Source organism: Phoxinus phoxinus, assembly GCF_949152265.1.
Source record: "Phoxinus phoxinus genome assembly, chromosome: 8".
Classification (NCBI taxonomy): Eukaryota; Metazoa; Chordata; class Actinopteri; order Cypriniformes; family Leuciscidae; genus Phoxinus; species Phoxinus phoxinus.
In genome coordinates this window covers 20,580,656-20,601,803 of record NC_136883.1, presented here as the reverse complement: position 1 = coordinate 20,601,803, position 21,148 = coordinate 20,580,656, and the positions used below count along the sequence as shown (strand labels likewise).

Sequence of the window (21,148 nt, the reverse complement as noted above, 5' to 3'; positions counted from 1 at the left end):
GTTTACCATTGCATTTATATATTGCGTGCCATATTCTCTGGAATATAAGTAACTTTTTTAAGATCTTAAACATGCTGCCCCTTATATTACAAAGCAACTTATGCAAATAACACCAAGCACGTAAAAGTGCAATACAGACTTTTATATTTGTGCCGATTGTTAGAGGTACTCAAGACCATATTTATTTATATAGTACATTTCCTACACGTCATTAGTTACTTAAAAAAAAATCATTTAGGTGTTTATAATAAATTGTTAATATTGAACACCACTAGGCCTATAATTTGTTGTTTTATACTTAATTCCTGTTCTGTTGTGAATACCGTTAAATTTAAAGAATTTGTCGTGAAGTGAGGGGAACTAAAATACATGTTATGTTTATTAATGTTTGTAAATGTTTTGCTTTAGTTACCGGTATTTTACATAAACTGTAAACAAATATGGACGTAGTGTCCGTGACGTCACCCGTAGGTTTCTGAAGAGCATGTTTGAAGCCCAAAGTGGGCGGAGCTTAGCCTTGGAATCTAGACGTACCCTAGCGGCAGCAAATTTTATTTTGCAGCCAGGGTGCTCTAGCAACTCTCCGTTGGCTTTCGAGCTGGAAAAACCCAGACCCAACATATTGATGTGGGTCTGGCTTGCCAGTGTAGGCGGTTGCCATCTTGGCAGCGCATCGTTGCGCGTCACTCCCATATAAAAATGGTAAAAGAGGCGGGATTAGCTGAGGTGACGTGACGCTAACAGACAGCAGACAAACGGCTAGTAGTGACACTAGTAGTGACCAAGAGGGCAGCCATTGGCTAGCAAGCCATCACCTGCTGTTAGCATTCCATTGACTCCTATTCATTTTGGCGTCACTTTAACAGCGAATAACTTTACATCTGAGGCGTCCACAGACTCCATTTGTCCATTATTTATTTTAAAAGAAACACAACAACGTATAAAAAGCTCCATTACCTTGTATCTTATGTTATGGCCCCGTAGAAGCCGTTTTTGTAAAAATAGGCTAATGATTGTGTCATAACCACGCGACTCTCTGTCGCACAGTAATTACAGAAATTACCGTATAGAAATTACCGTATAGACCGGCGGAGAAGCTCACAGGCAATCGGGGGGACATGGTGGCATAAAGTCAAGGGAGAGGCCCATAGAGAATATAAAGTTGCTCCTGCTGATAGCTCAAGCTCAAGATTCGGAAGGGAATGATTCAGATTTCTCTTGGCACAGCTACTAGAAGACTTACAGCTGTCAGACAGGTTGCTCACGTCACATCTACGTCGTCAAGCTCAGTTTGAGGCTGCGCAGTAAGCTCAGCCATCAGGAAGTGAGTGCGTCTAGCCACTGTCTCTAGTGACCAGTCAATGAATCGCAGTTTAAATCACTTCCGTGTTGGATTCAAGAGAGAGCCCGTAAGGTTGCCGCTTGTTGTTTTACTATATTTCTGAATATAAAAAAATAACTTATACACTGATGTGACTTAGCAGTGTTTTCTTTTCTCGCTCTCATCAATGCAGTTTTGACCCTGTGACTTGTAGTCAGTGTCTACTTATTTCTGGAAAATACAGTATTTTGATATGAGAAATTAATACAGCCTAAGTAATACAAGTAAACAAGTTCTCAATCTTATTGACTGCAAGACAACAGTCAGTATTTAAATAAGAACTAAGAATCTAATTACAAGCAATGGGACACATAAATACAACCCCCCCCCCCCCCCCCCCCCCCAAAGTGTGCTGCTATCTTCTCCAAAGTTGTGATTACTAAAATTTAAGAATCAGATGTTTAAGCAATAGTAGCCTAAGCAATGTACTTGACACGATGTTGTATTGTGAATAGACGTGGCCGAAGATGTTGCAAGCATTTCACTGTGTTAAACCATTTAGCCATGACTATGTTCACAATATTAACCACAATATATGACCTGATTGGCCTACTGTCAATTTGTTTATCTATCACGTCTAATTCTTGATTTTAGAAGTCTTATTTGTCATACCTGCTGTTTGGAGAAAGGAGAAACTTTATTCCATGCAAGCAGCAGAGTCTTTGGATCTCTACACAGAACAGCTAGCAGCACACTTTAATAGCTTTACGCCTCATAGCTAAAGACCTTCAGCTTGTATTTCTGCTGTCCTCGACTACAGGCAGTATAAAAGACAAAAAAAAAAACAGCTAACCATCGGGAATCCTGCCAAATGTGCAGTTTTCTAGCTTTTGCTAGTGATGATGCCACATTTAAAGATGATGCTTGTTATTGTTTTTGATCGTAGAGTGCTTTGTTTAATGTGCAGGAACAACTCTAACAAGGCTATTGAAATATTGATCTGGGTTTTTTTAGGTCTTGTCATAATGGAAGGGAAGGTTGAAATGCATGGAAAATCTGTTTGGAAACTCTTAACTCAATATTGTTGCAATATTGTCACTATTTGCACAGAAAAACTACACACTTTACCGGTATGATACCATATAGACTATGAGAGATGGGAAAACGGTCTGTTGAGGATTTCTAACTTGCAATAGATTTGTCCCCTAATAGAAAGATATCCTTTCAATGTTGACTTTTTGATCAATGCAGAGTGGAATGCACTTTCATATAAAGTCTATTCAGATTAAAGCCCATGAAACATATTTAGCCAAATCAGACTAAGGGTACGGTCACAGTAACTGTTGTTCAGTGATTTTTCACGGTCGAAATCGAGTCAGTTCAATAGGAATCTGTGTATTTTCGGCTGAGGGATTTCCTCACACAGGTTTTGGATGGGGTTCAAGTTGGTTATGCAAATTATGAAAAAAAAAAAAAAATCTGCTTGGTTTGACTTCGGTGTGATCTGTGCTTCAGGCATCACTACACTATTGATAATGGATTTTTTTTTGCCTGCTAAATTCTGCAGAAATCTCTCTGTTACTGCACCTTATCCAAGAAAGGGACTGGGGATGTGCAATTCATTTGTTATTTCAATTTGTGCTGTTTGCGTGTCGTATAAGGTAGACTAGCATGAGAAGATTATTACAGATGCCAAAGCTCATTGCTACATTAATTACATTACATTTCCATGGATTTAAAGTTGACGTTATGAACTTCCCCCTTCTCAGTGTCAAAGACATTCATGGATTCTGACTTTCTTCTCTGTTCTTTGTTGCTCTGTCTGACTCTTGCTGACAAACACATACACAAACATTCTCAAGGTGGCCTAGTGGCATAAATCAATGTCTCGGCCAGAAGTCAAAGAGCCCCATTGATTGAGCTTCTGAGTTTGATCTTCCTGTTTACCTACTGGCCCACTAATGCTCTGACCATAATAACTCAGACACGGCGTGGGACGGCCGTGTGAGCAGATATATTATAACTCTAGAACTACAGTACAGTCATGCTCACACTGTCTCAGATATATTTAAGGGTGAGTTCATAGTGTATTTTGGGAAGTACTGCTGACTCTTACTGACTGGAACGCTGGTGTTGTAACTTCAAACATGAAGGTCTCTGCTGTAGTCTGTGCATGTGTTTTTATTTCTCCTGTTGCTCACCCGTTTGCAAATGCGCAGACGTTGATCTGAGCACTTGGCCAATAGAACATATTTGCATCCGTTTACTTGTTAACTGTGTTGAGGGAACTTCCTGTTAATTTTTGCCATCAGGAATGGTTCTGAGTTGATGATAGGTGGTTGCTTGGCTTATTTGTAAAGTCAAATAGCCTATTGGTAAAGTCAAAAAAAGATCTTCCGCTCATTAGATATGGCTCAGGTGAGGGACATGAGTCGTATCTAGTGACTGGAATATCTTGAAGGTGGACCTTTTTTTACTTTACCAATAGGCAGTAACTCAGTCTTAAAGGACAATTCCGCCGAAAAATGAACCTAGGGGTAATTAACACATGGTTACCGAGTCGATCGTTCTCTGGGATGCGTTTTCATGATAATCAATGTAAAGAGTTTTATCTCTAAAAACAGATTAACTTATAACGCTAGTATATGTTACCAGGGGCGACAGTGGCTCAGTGGTTCATGTAGATTGTCTACAAACCGGAAGGTTGGTGGTTCAATCCCCGGTTCCACCTGACCAAGTGTCGAGGTGTCCTTGAGCAAGACACCTAACCCCAGCTGCTCCCGACGAGCTGGATCGCCTTGCATGGCTGACACCGCCGTCGGTGTATGAATGAGTGAGTGAATGGGTGAATGTGAGGCAATATTGTAAAGCGCTTTGGTGGCCATTGGGTCTGTGAAAGCGTATATATTATATATATATATATATATATATATATATTACACAATTTTATTTGATTATCTAACTGCTCTGAGCTGCTCGTGTGTAAAAGAACACTCAGTCAGTGCATGAAACACGCAGCGCATATAGTTGGCTTTATTTATTAAATTAAATCCCAAGCCTTTGCAACCTGATAACCGTGGTAAGCCATATCATGTTTTAATTTTTTTGTATGTTTTTTTACCTACTTGTAGCCACATGATTGAGGAATCATTCATATCTGTAGTACAAAATACAAATGGTGTAGAATGATATATTTGCACAGGGCAGCGTTTGATGGACCATATCTATATCAGAGATTCCCTGATACTGCAGACAGGAAGACATGTGAGGGAGTTATGCATGAGGGATTGTGGGAAATAGTTGAGGAATTCTGTGTGATATTAAAGAGTTGAAAGACAGTTGTTGTTTCAGAAACTGACGGATGAAGCGGATGAAAAAGCAAAGCAGACGAGGGAGAAATAGTTGCTTCGGGGAAGCCGCTTTGTGTCGTTTGTGTACGAGAGACATAATGAGATCCATCAAGACTCTTCTGGCTGAATCTGTTTCTTTTGGTTTCTTACACTTTCTGACTCTTTGTTTCATTGTGAACCCACTAGGCAGTTTGATATATGCTGTGTTTTTCTAAAAAAAATTAAATGATTACTCTTCAAATTGCCCAAATTGAAAATACGCCCAATGGAAACACGTTAACTTCGCAAAAACTCTCATATAGCCTATTGCTCGCATGAGGTGGTTTTTAGGCAATTTAAAAAAAAAAAAAATCATTTCCAGGTCACCTGGCGTACGTAAAAGTCGATCATTCTTTAAAGGGCATATATTATGCCCCTTTTCACAAGATGTAAAATAAGTCTCTGATGTCCCCAGAGTGTGTGTATGTGAAGTTTTAGCTCAAAATACCCCACAGATAATTTTTTACAGCATGTTTAAATTGTCATTTTTTGGGTGCTGAGAAAAATGCACCGTTTTAGTGCCTCCTTTAAAAGTGAAATGAGATGCGGTTCCACGCACAGGGGGCGGAGCCTAACCAGCTCGCCCTCAGAGCCAGGGCAATCTCATCTCACAGAAAGATGATATCAAAACAGAAACTCACAGTAACGGCGTTCGAGTCGGACAATAATGCCCACAGAGCTAGAGAATATATGCTGAATAGAGATAGAACATGTATGTTTAATTTAATTAATGTTTATAACTTATATGCCATCTGCTCCATTATAATACAAGCCTGCTGTAGTTAACCCCGTCTGAATGATGACCAAAATATACTGATGAGTTCAATTAAGTTTATTGTACATCACACAAAAGATGAAGCGTTAGTTCTTCTGCAGAAAATCACTGTAGAATAAACACAGTATAAGAAGTGCGCATTAAGTCTTATCCATAAACTAACTCTCTCTCTCCCTTTCATTATCATGGAACATAACGTTACACATCGAAGTACACAAAACACTCGTTACAACTAACAGTAAACAAATACATACACACCTTTTCAGTGGGTGCTTTATAAACTGGTAAACTGTATATCTGTAAACGACTCGATGAGCTCGAGCTGTCATAAAGTGCTCGCTCTCACTTTCATTTCTGCGTGATCAGTAACGTTAGTCCTGTCGCTCCGGAGACTGTAAGCTGGATCACGAGAGCAGTTGTACTGATCAATCCTCGAGTAACAACGAGAGTAAATGAAGACTGCTATGTTTATTCTAACATCCAAAAAACAAAACGCCTCAATCGCTTTCGGAGACATTCTACAGCTGCTTCAGCGTCGAAACAATGGTGTCAATCAACAGTCGTGGGCGGGGCTTGTGCAATTCTACGTCACATTGCATTGATTCTGAGAACAGCTCGTTCTGAGACAGTGCTCATGATTTATGGGGATTTTAACACTGCCAACACATATTTATGTTCAAACACCATGTAGTGAATTTTGCATAATAGGTGCCCTTTAAAGAAGATGTGATATTTTTGGAAGGAGACGAGTTCCTTATTAAACTCATAAAAGACAAATGAATTATGGAAATACTGGATTCTAAACAGACCAGATAGGAGGGGGAAACACTCAAACACCTCATATGTGCCGCTCCCAAGTATAAAGGGCTTTCCTTGCCATTAATGCTTGGATAACAAGCCTACGTCTCCTTCGATTAAAAATAATGGCTGGTGCGGTGGCTGCGATATACGTAAACCTACCAACATCCGTTTCAATGATTTTTAAATGAAAATTACGTTTTAGTCACATAACATCGGTTATTGGAAACTCAGTCATGTCGCGATTTGTTTTTTATCGCCATTTAGAAAATATCGCAAAAGTTTTGTGCAAATCTGTAATTGAAAACAGGCTAGTGTGCATATAATATTATAAAACAGATCGTTCTGAGACTAAATTCTGAGTTCAATTGGAATTGTATTTAATATCTAATATTTATAATATATTTATTAATGTGAATATCATTTTGTACTGTTGACAGAATTATATTTTGGTTTGTGACCATCAAATTTGGAGTACAAAGAAGATAAACACATATTAGTGTGAATTAAAGGGTTAGTTCACCCTGAAATGAATAAAATTGTCATTCCAAACCCATTTGTTTATCTTTGAAACACAAAATAAGATCTTTTAAATTAAATCTCAGAGATTTCGGTCTCTCCATTGACAGTCCAAGCAACTTCCACTTTGTCATTTCAAAAAGTTCATAAAGAGATCGTAAAAGCGGTTTAGTCCAAATTTTCTGAAGAAACACTATCACTTTATATGATGAACAGATTGAATTTAGCTTAATTATTGAATAAAACTTTTTTTATAAAAAGTGGTAGTTGCGTAGCTGTCTATGGAGGGACAGAAATCTCTCAGATTTTATTAAAAGTATCTTTGTGGGTGAGTAAATGATTTGGTGAACTATCCATTTAAAGGTTTAATTCACTGGTTTCTCTAAAAAAAAAATATATATCATTAAATTAATTCAAATACACACCATTTTTGCATTGAATTTCCAGCAAAAATAGCTACATTGTGGCATCTAAATGATGTCAAATTAGATTTTGGTTTTCGTAGGCTGATGCTTTCCTCACACGCAGTTGGCAGTGTGTTTTCTACATAAGATCTGACCTGAGCATTAACACTATTGTCCAAATGTACAGAAATAACTCTCTCCATCATTATTTAATGAATGAGCTTTTCTTTTCTTTTTTTTACAAACATCGACACTGACGACACACACACTCACTCAAGCTACTCAACTCTCAAAGGCCTTAATGAAATTGAGTCTCCCTGCCTTCTGAATCTCAAGGCTAATTTGATCAGAGAGGTATTTCATGAAAAGCCTTTTCATCCTTTCTGCAACATTCTCAAGAACCAAAACACATCTGCTCACTGATTTCAGACAAGATCGAGCCTCGATCACACGTGGACAATAAATATGTGGTGTATTGAAGTATTAATGTTTCAGGTTTATATAGTTTGGCATGAGATTAAGATTCTAAGTTTTTAGAAAATTCTGTCATCATTTACTCACCCCATGTCATTCAAACCTGTATGACTTTCTTCTGTGTAACACGAAAGAAGATATTCTGAAGAATGTTTCAGTGTTTTTCTGTCCTTACAATGAAAGTCAATGAGGCTAAGTATTGTTTTGGACCCCATTGACTTTCATTGTATGCCCAAAAACAGGTGAAACCATGTTAACTTTTTGGGTGAACTATCCCTTTAAGTATTACCGTAATCTGAGGAAAATATATGATATTTAGATCATGAGCAGTAGTAACAAAATGGCTCTGAAAAACAAAACAAAAAATACTTTGTCTTAATAAAACGAACACAATAAACAGTTACGTTTAAAATGTATAAAGATGTCATGCATAAAGATGCATTACATTGATCAAAAGTGACAGTAAAGATATTTATAATGTTACAAATGTACATTTCTTTTTTTTTTAATCTGTTATTTTAAGCTTTCTATTTGTCAAAGAATCTAATATCAAGGTTTCCACAAAAGCACAACTGATTTCAACATTGATAATAAGTAGAAATGTTTCTTGAGCAGCAAATCAGCATATTAGAATGACTCGAGTAATGAGGAATGTATTGCATTTTAAAATATATTAAAATAGAAAATGGTTTCTTTAAATTGTAATAATATTTTAATTTTACAATATTATTGTTTTTACCACAGGAAAATGTTCCTCAAAACGAATAGAAGACTTATATTACTTTTAGACTGGTTTCATGATGTTTATTAGGTAATTGTGAGGGTTCAATTCCCTTAACATTTATGAGAAGTTGAAATAGTGATTTTGCACTACCAACTAACGCCATTAATCGGTATTATAAAACTTCTCCCTGATGTCTTTTAGAGCAGTAGAACAATAGGAGTGAGAGGGGCCCAGACATGCCTTCTATCCTAGAGATGTGTGCGTGTGTGTGTTTGTTTAGTGGGAAAAAGCAGATGACGTTGATCAAATTCCTGGAGATTTCAGGCCGTGCCTTGAGGATGGAGGCATTAGAACACATGGGACAAGTAAACAGATTCGAATGAGAAAAGCGAGCCAGTTTGTGATGTTATAGAGCATGATGGGTGTTTTTCTGAAGGGGATGAAGGAATTTGAGGAGGCATGTGAGAGCAGGAGGTGCTCATAAAGGAAGGAGGAGGAGACCTGTAATGCTCGACTCCAGCAGCGTCCCACTGGAGTTCACATTCTCTCATGCTCACTTTAACACAGTCATGTTCTCCCACCCAAACGCACAGCGTTCGTAAGCAAATTCAACCGTGCACGTTTATGAATTCTTAAAGAGAGCAAGCAAGCCAAATGTTTCAAAGTGGAACGCTTCACAGACACTCCACAATGTCACGAAAACATGCAGGTCACATTTCACCATAAAATGAATGGAAGAGGTTTTACAGGAGAAAATTAACCCTATTTTTGTTGCATTGAAACAATTTAATTATTTCCCCCTAAATACATTTTCTGTAATGCATATACCTATTTATAATAATTTCGAAACAATTTTTTGCTTATTACTTAAATTGTGAGAAATATTTGTTTTACTCTGATATTGAGAATTGATTTGATTAATTCCCATGAAAATAATGTCACAATGTACACTACTGTTCAAAATACATTTATGTGACAAACTGATGTTTTTAACATTAATAATAATACATTTTAAAATATATTCATATAGAAAACCGTTATTAAAAATTAACTATTTTACAATATTACTGTAAGTAAATTAAGCCTTATATGAAAGCATAAGAGCTATTTCTTTCAAAAATCTTACCAACCTCAAAATTTGGACTGAAAAAAATGCAATGTCCTCAATTGGCTTTTTTTTTTTCTTGAAGAAAAATGTTAATTATTACACAGGTAATATTACACAGGTAAATCTCACAAAATCAGACATGAACATGCCTAAAGAGGATGCCACATCTCATACACACACACACACACACACACTCACTTTGCCGTCTGTGTTGTGTTGTGGGGAGATTACATCGGTTTCACACCCAAACAATCACTAATTGGAAAAGCTGGAAGTGAAACACAAGGCCTTGACCTCTCCGACCTCTTCCTCTCCTCTCACCAATAGCTCAAACGCCTCCGACATTCCTAATTAGATCGAAAACTCTCCTCCTAATGCCCATCGATTCTTTTATCTTTCGCTCTATCTCATCTCTGAGTCTCTCCTTCCTTTTGTCTTGTCCTGCTGTTGTGCTTTGTTTTTATTTCCTAGATTTAACTCTCCCACACTCTTGTTTGGGAGACTTACTGGTGTTTATAAATAAAGTCAACAGTCTTTATTTCTATTTCTCATGCTTCGAGTTAGTGAATTAGATCAATAACAGTATGTATTAAAGTTCAGTGTGTGCATTGTTTTGTAGCATTTGCTTTCTAGTGATCAGATGCACCATTTTCACATGCTAGATGATAAAACAGGTTTAAAAAAATACAAGAGGGATCCGAGTCATATCTAGAGACCAGAAGATCACAGAGACTTGGTCACAGGACTCTTTGGCATGGATAGTGCAAGTAGATGGTTATGATTTATTATTGTATAAGGTTGTAAAATTTCAAGCCCAGAAATAGTTAACTTAATCTTTCTTGGAAACAGAAACCGTGTCGTTCAAGGTTTACTGACCTCTGGATTAGTTTTATCTGTTTATGACTTTATATATACACACACACACACACACACACGTCACTGTCCCATCTGTTTGGTTTGACTGTGTTTGTTTTATTTCTTTTTAGGAAGTAATTAGTCAGTTAGCATTTAGTGTACACCGATTTGTATGAACAACTATCATCATGCAACCTATGCACAACATCCCTAAAATTATATAAAAATCATGCAGTCTGGATGTCATTGCATCAACATAATACCAACCCAAGTGTTGAGTTGGTATTGTTGGGACACACCTCTTAATTATTGAATTGAGGTGTTTCAAATAGACCCTTTGCCACAGGTGTATAAAATCAAACACCTAGCCATGCAGTCTGCATTTACTGGGATTCTGGGTGTGTGTGTGTGTGGTGTGTGGTTCTGAAGAGCTCAGTGAATTCAAGCATGCTACTGTAATAGGATGCCACCTTTGCAATAAGTCAGCTCATGAAATTTCCTCCTTGCTAGATATGCCACGGCTAACTGAAAGTGCTAGTATTTGAATGTGGAAGTATTTAGGAACAGCAGCAACTCCGCCACGAAACAGAAGACCACGTAAAGTTACAGAGCGGGGTACGTAAAAGTCGCCAACGCTCTGCTGATTCCATCGCTGAAGAGTTCCAAACTTTCACTGGCATTGATATCAGCACAAAAACTGTGCGGCGGGAGCTTCATGGAATGGATTGTTCATGGAGTGGTGTAAATCACACCGCCACTGGACTCTGGAGCAGAAATGTGTTATGTGGAGTGACGAATTACGCTTCTCACTCTGTTTGGCAGCCTGGTGGGCAAGTCTGGGTCTGGCAGATGCCAGGAGAGCATTACCTGCCTGAATTCTTTTGGGCCAAATGTAAAGTTTGTACTGGTGGAGGCGGGATAATGGTATGGGGTTGTTTTTCATGGGTTGTGCTATGCCCCATAATTCCAGTGAAGGGAATTCTTAATGTTTCAGCACACCAAGACATTTTGGACAATGCTGTGCTTCCAACTAGGGATGTGCCAGAATCCAAATACCTTATTTGTAAAGGCATGGATAATGGCTTAAAAATGAATAACGAATTATACCGAATAATAGAAAAAACATTCGCCTGACACTGTTTGGTGGATAGCATAGCTCGATATTATACCTAAAACTCTAAAATCACTACACAATAATGAGTGTGTGAAGTGAATGAGTATAAACTCTATGAATGAAATGAGCGCCAATCAAATAGCTGCGTTGCAGCTCTCAGAAATCAGAGCTTGGCAAGAGTAATCAATTAAATACTACAGTACATCATACACATTTTCTACTTTTTGATGTCAATTTAAATTATTTAAACCTTGTACGATATGATACAAGAATGAAATGAGCACAGCATGATCACAAATCAAATAGCCACATTGCCATCTCTGCGCGTCTGTCAGGAGTAATATGACTAAAGCTGGGCACAAACTACAAGATGGTCAAGGCAATTTTGGACTGATTCCTTCCGACAATCCAAGTCCCTATGATCTTGATGGTTCTACAGATTATTTTATCAGATTTGTCTGTGGTGTGAAGAGTGAAGAGTGGCTGAATCTGCTCGGAAGAACGTCTGTGTGTAGCAGAGGCTTTACCATAACAAGAATAGCATTGTACAGTGATACATTTAGGATTATTAGTATAAGTCATTACTTTTACAAAAAATTGTCATGAAAATTATTCCTATCAATATTTTTTTTTTAAATCTATTAGTCTGCATTTACATTGCACGTATCTATTTTGACATTCCATATTTTTATCACGTGCTAGTATCACTGTCAATTGCAATTTCGAGAGAAAATCCTGCTTTAATATGAAGATGTCACTTCCAAAACTTTGCAGCGTGTAATTGGCCATCGGCCCTTTTATCAGCATGAAAAACAATACTTTTATTCAATGGATTATAGCTATTGGCATGGAAAAGGGCAAAAGAGCGCTCACTTTACAATCTGTAAAAAGATGTCACTCATCACAGTTCGCGATTTCACAACCTATAAGAAAAAAAGACCTCGACTGCATCTGTGTGCGTTTGTAGTTTTTTTAGGAAATTCCTGCTTTTACAGCTTGACTCTAAGCATTCAAATTCCACAGGTCTGCCTTGTGTGTATCCACACTAAACAACCTCTGCTGAAAGTGCCATTCTGCCCACCAGTGTTCTGCTCGCAGTAAATGCAACATTTGTGTGTCTGAATGCTTCTTTTATAAGTCTTCATCATTACAATCCCCCCCTTTCTGAAAGCGTTTCTGTGCAGTTTAGGTGTTCAAGTTGGTTGGTTAATAGTTTGCATTAGGGGTTTGTTGAAATTAGTAAGAGCAACAGCAATGCTTCCAAAGATGAATCGTTAAGATTGTTTTCAAGATATAATAATCAAATTGGCTCATAACATTCACCTTCGAATTGCAATCATTGATTTAATCATTTAACTGCCGTTCAATCCTGGCCGACTGAAAGGGGTTTCCACGGACACTGCTGGGTTTTTCCCAGCTGTAGACAGACGCTCCGACCTGTTGGTCCCAGAGGAAGAACTGTCATCAGACATCCATGGCTCCTCAGGCTGAGATGCTGCTTTGTAATTAGTCACTCTGAGGTTTGCTGTAATTATTGACTTAGACTCGTATCTTAACCCATTTCCTCTTCCTGTGGATGTCTCCTCTTCCGTCCCCATTCTCTTTCTTTCTTATTATATTTGTAGATTTATGTTCAGAATGCTGAACTACATACTATTTTTGCAAAAGTGTTATGCAGTAATTTGTAAAAATGCAAATTAACAATGTACACTGGCAGTCAAAATTCTTTTTTTTTAAAGAAGTCTCTTATGCTCACCAAGGCTGCATTTATTTGATAAAAAAATACAGTAAAAACAGTAATATTGGGAAATATTATTGCAATTTAAAGTAACTGTTTTCTACTTGAATATACTTTAAAAAGTAATTTATTACTGTGATTTGAAAAGCTGAATTTCCAGCATCATTACTCCTGTCATCAGTCACGTGATCCTTCAAAAATCAATTTCTATTCCTAGATAGAACAGCATTTATTTGAAATAGAAATCTTTTGTTGCATTTATAAATTAATTTACTGCCACTTTTGCTCAATTGAACGCATCCTTGCTGAAAAAACTAAATGTCATTGACCCAAACCTTTGAACACTGGTGGACACCAGGTTTGGCTGCGTAGCTCACAGCGGAGACAAATTAGTAGACGTGACCTCAAGGCCAAGTGACCTCTGACCCTTCCTATGCTGTTTCCTATGTAGGTCAGTCGTGGCAAAGAGTTTAACATCTGGAGTTCACATGCTCCACTTGCTGAATGCAGCAGCTTCTTGTTGATTGTACTTCCTGCCTAGTAGCAACCAGCTCTTACCCCACACACGGAGTCTGTTAACCCTTTGACACAAGATGCCGCCTTCTGTTACCACTCTGCAGTTGTGGATATCACCTTCGTATCCTGTGCTAAGTGTAGAAAAGGACAGTTATTAATAGTAAACATTAACAATCCATGATCATTGCCAAAAGTGTTTGTTTCTCTGTAAATGTTTGTATTTTTATAGTTTGTGTTTACGTTGTGGACGTTGATACGTTTTAGTTTTTTTGTGGGAAAAACGTAATACTATTACTATAAGTGAACCTCAAGGAATTAATTAAAATGATTTAAAAAATCCATTTCATGACCTTTAATGCAAATATATAAATATATGATTTATATATTTTCTTTTGCATTCTAGTCTAAGTGGGTTTAACATTACATCCATTCAAAGTCGTCTTGCAGTGTGTTGTGGAATTAAAGATGAAATGGAATGTTAATTGTCAATGGAAATTGGCAAAATATATTAGTTTCAAAATTATTCACACCAAATGTGACAATTTTTCATTGGAATCTAAGAAAAGTTCATCATCCAGGAGTCTAAAGGAGTCCATTACAATGCAGCTTTGTGACAAATATTCATGCAGAATGGTGAATAGGCATTTAGTCAGACGATATGTATGTGGGGAGGATTATGATGAAGCAGTAAAAGATGAATTTGTTGATTTTTTTTTTTTTTACAACAAAGGGTGTTCTTGCAGCAGAAAGAGGATGTGTGCTAACACCTGCTCTTCAAAGATGTGTGCGTGTGGTGTGCGTAAGTGTCTCTGTCTGTCACTGTGTGTATGTGTGATCTGATATGCATTTCCATTTATAGATGCCACTTTTGTAGATATCGACAGGCTAAATGCGTCTCCTTTTCTTATAATAAACACATTTACAGTTAGCAGAGAGACAGCTCTCAGGCACTTTTATTACAGAAAAATTGTACAGTTCATCAAAACGAACAAAGGTCCTGGTAGTTTGGCATGTGTCCTTGCTGTTCAAAGAGTGAGGAAAAGTTCTGTGGCATGTAGAAGGTTGTTCCAGTGTAGGGGAACTGGCAGACATCAGGCTTGGCTGTGTCTCGCTGTACTGGACCTCAAGGTCACCCTGTGAAGGCTCTCACGAAACCAACCAGTTTCACCCCAGGAGAAGTGTGATGGTGACTTCATGGCTATGCAGTTAGCACCAGGTGCACGTCATCCCTATAAAGCTAGATGACTTTCATTTTCACAGCCCTCCTCTTGACCACACACTTCTGGGATGTCTATCGTTCTGTTCTCTAGTTCTCTATGCTTTGAAATGCATTGAAACACTTCATGCATTGAGCATAAAGTATAGTGCTGTTTTAAGAATATGTGCTTGTCCTTCCCTTGTTTTATTTAGTCAGAACAGACGATGCACATGCAAAATGGCATTCAATTGATTAATAGGCCTAGGTATTTTGAAGCATTTTAGAGCATGCATTAGGGCTGAGTGAAAAGACCACAAAAAAGCACAATAAAAAGAATAGAAATATAATTGTCAAATCTTTATTTCTTTCAAGTTTAAAGGCAGATATTTGGTCCAGGGTTAAAGAAAACCTGACAGTTAATTGTGGTTTTATCATCAGACTTCTCTTTATCATCAGAACACTTGCCAAACAGGTGAGCATTTCACAGATTAATATTACATGTTTTGTCTCTTAGAAATGCACATTTCACAGTTGCCTGAGTTGATGCAGATGTAAATTTGCATCAGTATTTAAGTCACGGATCAGATCAGTATTTGTTATGAAAAACAGTAGCTTAATGCATTACAAAAGCACAAGAACGGCAAATGCTTATAATAGCAATAACAAACAATTCTGTAATTATATTCCATAACTCCTTTACATTTAATGTCTACATCAATAATATAATACAATTCTATATGAATATCCCACATTTGCAGTTTGTTTCTTGTAGTGTGCATTAATCTGTTCACACTGGCGTGAGAAAGTTGGCCTACATAAACCATGCAAAATCTGATCAGAGCGGTCAGACTGAAACGGATTTCCAGAAATGCGATTTGAATAGGATTTTAAACAACATATGAATGAGCTCAAAATGGATTTGTAAAAAATAGCATTTTGTGTGATTGTAAAAAAAAAAAAAAAAAAATAGTATCCATTGTTACAGTTTGTGTTACTACAGTAAATCCATGGTAAATGTTTGTGATTTGTGGATTGAAAAGCCTTCTATCTGTATCATTGTGGCACAATGTTTCTCTTGTTTTACACAAGTTGTGAGCATGTCAGTGCCATTTCATTGGGCTTTAAACTGGTTTAAATCATGAGGCATATGATTTGTTTATATGGGTGAACTCTGCGCCAAACTCAAACCTTTTCACTGGACCTGACAGCGCTGTTTAGTGGTCGCGTGATTGAGACTGACAGCGAGTAAATGCATTTCCCCTGAGCTCACGCTGCATTGTCTTTTTTGAGTCGAGCTGATAAGTGATCTGTGGCGTGGTTCAAATGTGTAGCTCTGTTTCGTTTCTGTTTCGTTACCTTTTGGCTCATTTGCCATTTTTAATTTTTCTCATACGCAACAGAAATGGCAGCACTTATCAGTTCGGCAAATTGGTACTGGTGCTTGTGTGACGGTCTGCAACAAGTGTTTGCAGCATTATTTGCATAGTGCATAAAGATTATATCGAAGATTTATCAAACTTTTGTTAGAATTTTAAAGAGGAAAATTTTAGTGCAATAATTATTGTCTTTTTATCGCCCAGCCCTAGCATGCGTAAATGAATGTTAATAAAGTCTTTAATCTTCTTCAAACTCTAATTACTTAAGTTTTCATGCACTTTAAAGATGAAAGATAATTACAAACAGAATCTATTTTTAAAGGCAAAAAGTAAGGCTTCACATACTGTATGCACGCTTGCTCTATTTCTCTGACAGCTTGTGGGACTTATGAAGACATTTCTGTTGTTTTTTCCAGTGTATTCTGAAAATTTCTAGGAAGCAAATGTGTCAGTGTGCTGAAAGGATTTTGACACTGGGACAGCCCTAGAAATGGTTGACTGCCTGGGCAGTGCATTTGCAAACAAGGGAGCTGATTGAGAGACAGCCCATGGCTTCATCCCTATTCACATATATCTGCAGTGCAGTACAAATATTTTTCACTGTCGATTGGAAAGTACATACTTGTAAGTACAGTAAGAGAACTTGGCAGTATTTGGAATGTCATAAAAATGCATCTTGCATGAATGCATACAAAAAATACCAGAATTTGTATTTCACTGAGGCACCTTTGGCGTATTGTTTAAAATTATAAAGAAATACTTAAAGGCTACACTTTATTGTGTTAATGTTTATATTAATATTAAAGTCCATTCCAAAGGGAGTTCTTCTCTATATAATTAATCACTGTTTCTGAACTCCCTGAAATGCCTGAATTGTATTCTTCCAGGAACAGACACGTCAAAATATCCCTCATAATTCCCGCTCAAAATAAAGAGTTCAGGCCTGGTTGAGTTGCGTTAGGAGAGTGAGGAAACTCGCGGTTTCCCAAACATGCTCAAAGCGGTTGACCAATCACCCAACACACTGGTCCAGCCGACCAGTCAGAGTAGCGCATTGCCCTTTTCAGGAGGAGGGGCTTCATAGAGACAGTTTGTATTTTTTGAAAATGTAAGCATTAAAACCTATTCTAGGAGACTCCAAAAACAAAATTAAGACTTTGAAAAAGGGCATAATCAACATTTCCTCACCCTATAGTTGTTCAAACCTGTATGAGTTTCTTTCTTCTGCTGAACACAAAAGAAGATATTTTGAAGAATATAGGTAACCAAACAGTTGATGGACCCTTTTGAGTTCCATAGTATTTTTTTTCCCCATACTGTGGAACTCAATGTGCCGGTTTACCCATATTCTTGAAAATATCTTCTTTTTGTGTTCAGCAGAATGAATTCATACAGGTTTGGGACAACTTAAGGGTGTGTAAATGATGACAGAATTTAAACTTTTGGGTGAACAATTTAAATATTGCTGTGATAATGAAATTGGAATTTCCTTGGCATTGATTTTCGACTATTGACTTTTTGTATAGTGAATTGGGATGCAGTGCAGATGTGCAGCAGATACCGGTGTCTTCAAAGAAGCCTTTACAGCAGCCATGAACTAGGATGAATTGTCTGTTCTCTGGCCAGTAGACCCTCGGAAAGTGAAAAGTGATGAGCAAGCATGTGTGACATACCACACGAAACCTCTTCCCCCATAAACTATGGCGCTATGTAAGCATCTCGCCCTGTTTTGATAGGACGCTGGGTCTGGGCCACAGAGGGGTCCTGTAGTTTGGTTTCCTTTGGAAGTATTTTTGCGAGGAGGGGGAGGTGCGGAAATTCCTGTCTTGCATAAAAGCAATGTCGCCGAGTCCACATACGCACACGCACTAATCCCATAAACACAAACCGGCCCCCATAGGATAAGACCGAACCCGCTGTGACATTCCTCCAGCATTTTCAGGCACGCATGCAATGAGTTTAACTGATTTGAAATTGAAATCATGGGATGGAATAATGTGGAAAGGAATTGGAGTCAGTAGAGCGAGGAAAAACAAAACAGTAACTTGATGGGGGTTTTTTTTGTCAGCTTGACTCAGACTGTACTCATTTGTAATGCAGTACAAAGACAATGGAAGTGAAGGGAGATGGATGCATTGCTCAAACCATCATCTGTCTGGATGCCTCCTTCCCTCTGGCTCGAAAACCAAAGCAGTCATACCAGGAAGAATGTTAAAAACACCATCTCCACAGCCAACTCACAGTCTGATGTGTGAGAATGATGAATAACTCTTGCTGCTCAAAGAGTTTGAGCTTCAAAAATCACAACTGGGATCCTTGTGACCTTACGTTATGATTTAAATTCAGCATGAAACCAACACCGACCCTGTTTACATTCTTTATGCATATTCCAGGTCTGATTGTGAATGTTATTCTAAAAAACTGGTCTAGGGTTTATTTCGAGAATGATTTACACTCTTGCTAGTTTCATTAAATTGCAATTTCACACACAAAAATACAAAATGGATGACAACTGACAGTGACAAGTAACACGTTGAATTCAATTGAACATGAAATTTTGAAGTAGAAAGACTAAAATAGTCTGTTTTATTTACAGCTTGGAAAAGTAATTCTCTCACAGTCTGTGCATTATTCTAAGAAAAAGCTTGAATGTTTTGTTAGCTTGAATCAATCTGTAATAACTTGCAAACAGCTTTATTATTCTGGTGATGTCATATAGGCCCTACATGTTTAACCTTAATGCTATTTAATATAATAAGCAATAATAGCAAAAGCCAAATAGTGTTTCAGGAGGAGAGTAATCCTCCACAATGTACTGTGGAATTAAATGAACACCTTCATTAAATATTCTGTTTTTCTTTATGCAAATGAAAGGCAATCACCTTTTGCAATAGAGCGCTGCAGTGATGACTTATTTTTGTAGGCCAAACCATAAATTAGTATCACACTGGTTCCTCCTTCTGATTACCTTTTGAATTATTACAGAAAATTAACTCTTGTTCATGTTCACGATTCTTACACATTTTGTTCTTTTTTGACAATATGCTTCACAATATATTATACAATATATTATCACAATATTCTTCAGCCTAAATACAGTCAGCATATAACGAACTACTCCACGGTTGCATGACTTCGTCACCACTTTAAGCTTCTGACAACTCTTTCAGTCTTCATTTAAAAAACATTTCCCCTGAAAGCTTGAGTTCGAATAGTTTGCAAGAGCGTGACTGCAAACACAACGAGACTATTAAAGCAAACTAGTGAGTAGATGAGTTTCTCCGACAACCTCTGTAGTTCCATTTAGCCACTTGTTAGCATCCGTTTTTTTAAAGACAAGGAAAAGCTTTTTTTTTTAAATCTCAAGACCGGTTTTATTCTACAAAATTAAATAGGCCTACATCAGTGAAGCAGTGTTAGCTTGTGTTAACCACAGACCTTAGTCTAAAGTGCTAAAATGCTAACTTTTTACTAACAAAAATACGTCATCAATGCAGCACTCCATAGACTTCAAATATGTAAGCTATATAATACTTATTCTATTCTGTTTGAAGGTCTTTAATTGTCTGTTTTTCTCTTTAATTACAGAACTTACAGCCAGAAAAAGGCCACTCTGGAGAGAGATTACGCGCAGGTGAGACTGCGGTCTTTGTGTTCCTTGATGATGGTGATGATGTTTAAAGGATTTTGTGCATCTTTTCACCAAAGTCTAGTGTTGATTTCAGCCCTGTTGCATTTATTGATATCAAGCTACAGCCATTGCAAACGTTCAGTGCTCTTTTGGGATCCATCAAACCAATAGAAAATCCATCGCCCACCCTGGTTTATTGCTAAAATAGGACCACTGGAAATCTGTTTATTCCAGCATGTTATTAAGGCATCTCCAGTGTTTGATAAAACACTCAATAATAGGACTGCACTAATAAGCAAGTGTCTTTTTTTTTTTCAGAGCAGTAAGGATTTGTTGACAGATGATTGACTTCAGCTAATTACTGTGAACCATGGTTGAGTTAAGCAAACACCATGCCAGAAGTCGTGTGTCCTACTGTTTCAAACTTCTGTCGCCTTTGAATGTTGGAAAGTACACACACAGTTCTTGTGCCAAGTAAAGCTTAGCATAGATGAGGTATGATGTCTGTAAGCAATGATTGTTTTTTAATGAATGCATCCTCAAGTCTTCCATTGGTTGGAGAAATGGAACCAATGAGCTTCTGTCTTGTAGTGTGCATTAAGCTATGTTCACACTGGCGTGAGAAAGTTACATAAACCACGCATAATCTTAGAGCGGTCAGACTGAAACGGATTTCCAGAAATTAATGAGCTGAAAATGGATTTGTAAAAAAATAGCATTTCGTGTTATAAAAAAAAAAAAAAAAAGTTTACTTTTTTTTGCCTTTTACACTTGCTAAATATGATCCGATTCCAATCAGATGTGCACAAAAATCGGATTTGGACTTGACAGTATGAATGAGGCTTTAGGCTTTAAAATTATTGGTGTTTTGTTGGATGCTGAATTTTGACCAGGCATATTATCTTGCTGTTTAATTTTAGTTGGTTTGTTCCACAAACTGCATGATATAGTTGAGATTTGCACACATGCATCATGTTGAATCATGACAAAGGTCAAAGATTTGTACACAGATTATCAGCCCTTGAAATGATTACAGAGTTCAGCTCTTACTAGGTTTTAAGGTCACTTCATATTTCACAAGCGCATTTTTTACATTTATCATGCATTTTGACATTAGACATGATTCTGGCAGATTTTATAGCAAGATAATGATTTTTTTTATTTATTGCACCTGTAATATCTTAGAGCTTGTCAAAAAGACATGCATT

The 21,148-nt window shown here is 37.4% G+C and overlaps 1 protein-coding gene across 2 annotated transcripts in view; it reads left to right on the top strand.

The window, feature by feature from the left end:
* Positions 1-21,148, top strand: part of fchsd2 (FCH and double SH3 domains 2) — a 100,776-nt gene that overhangs the window by 10,779 nt on the left and 68,849 nt on the right. For both annotated transcript variants that reach the window (XM_079620215.1, XM_079620216.1), the window contains exon 5: positions 19,898-19,943. In XM_079620215.1, the coding sequence (XP_079476341.1) occupies positions 19,898-19,943 (46 nt within the window). The remainder of the gene's footprint in view (positions 1-19,897; positions 19,944-21,148) is intronic.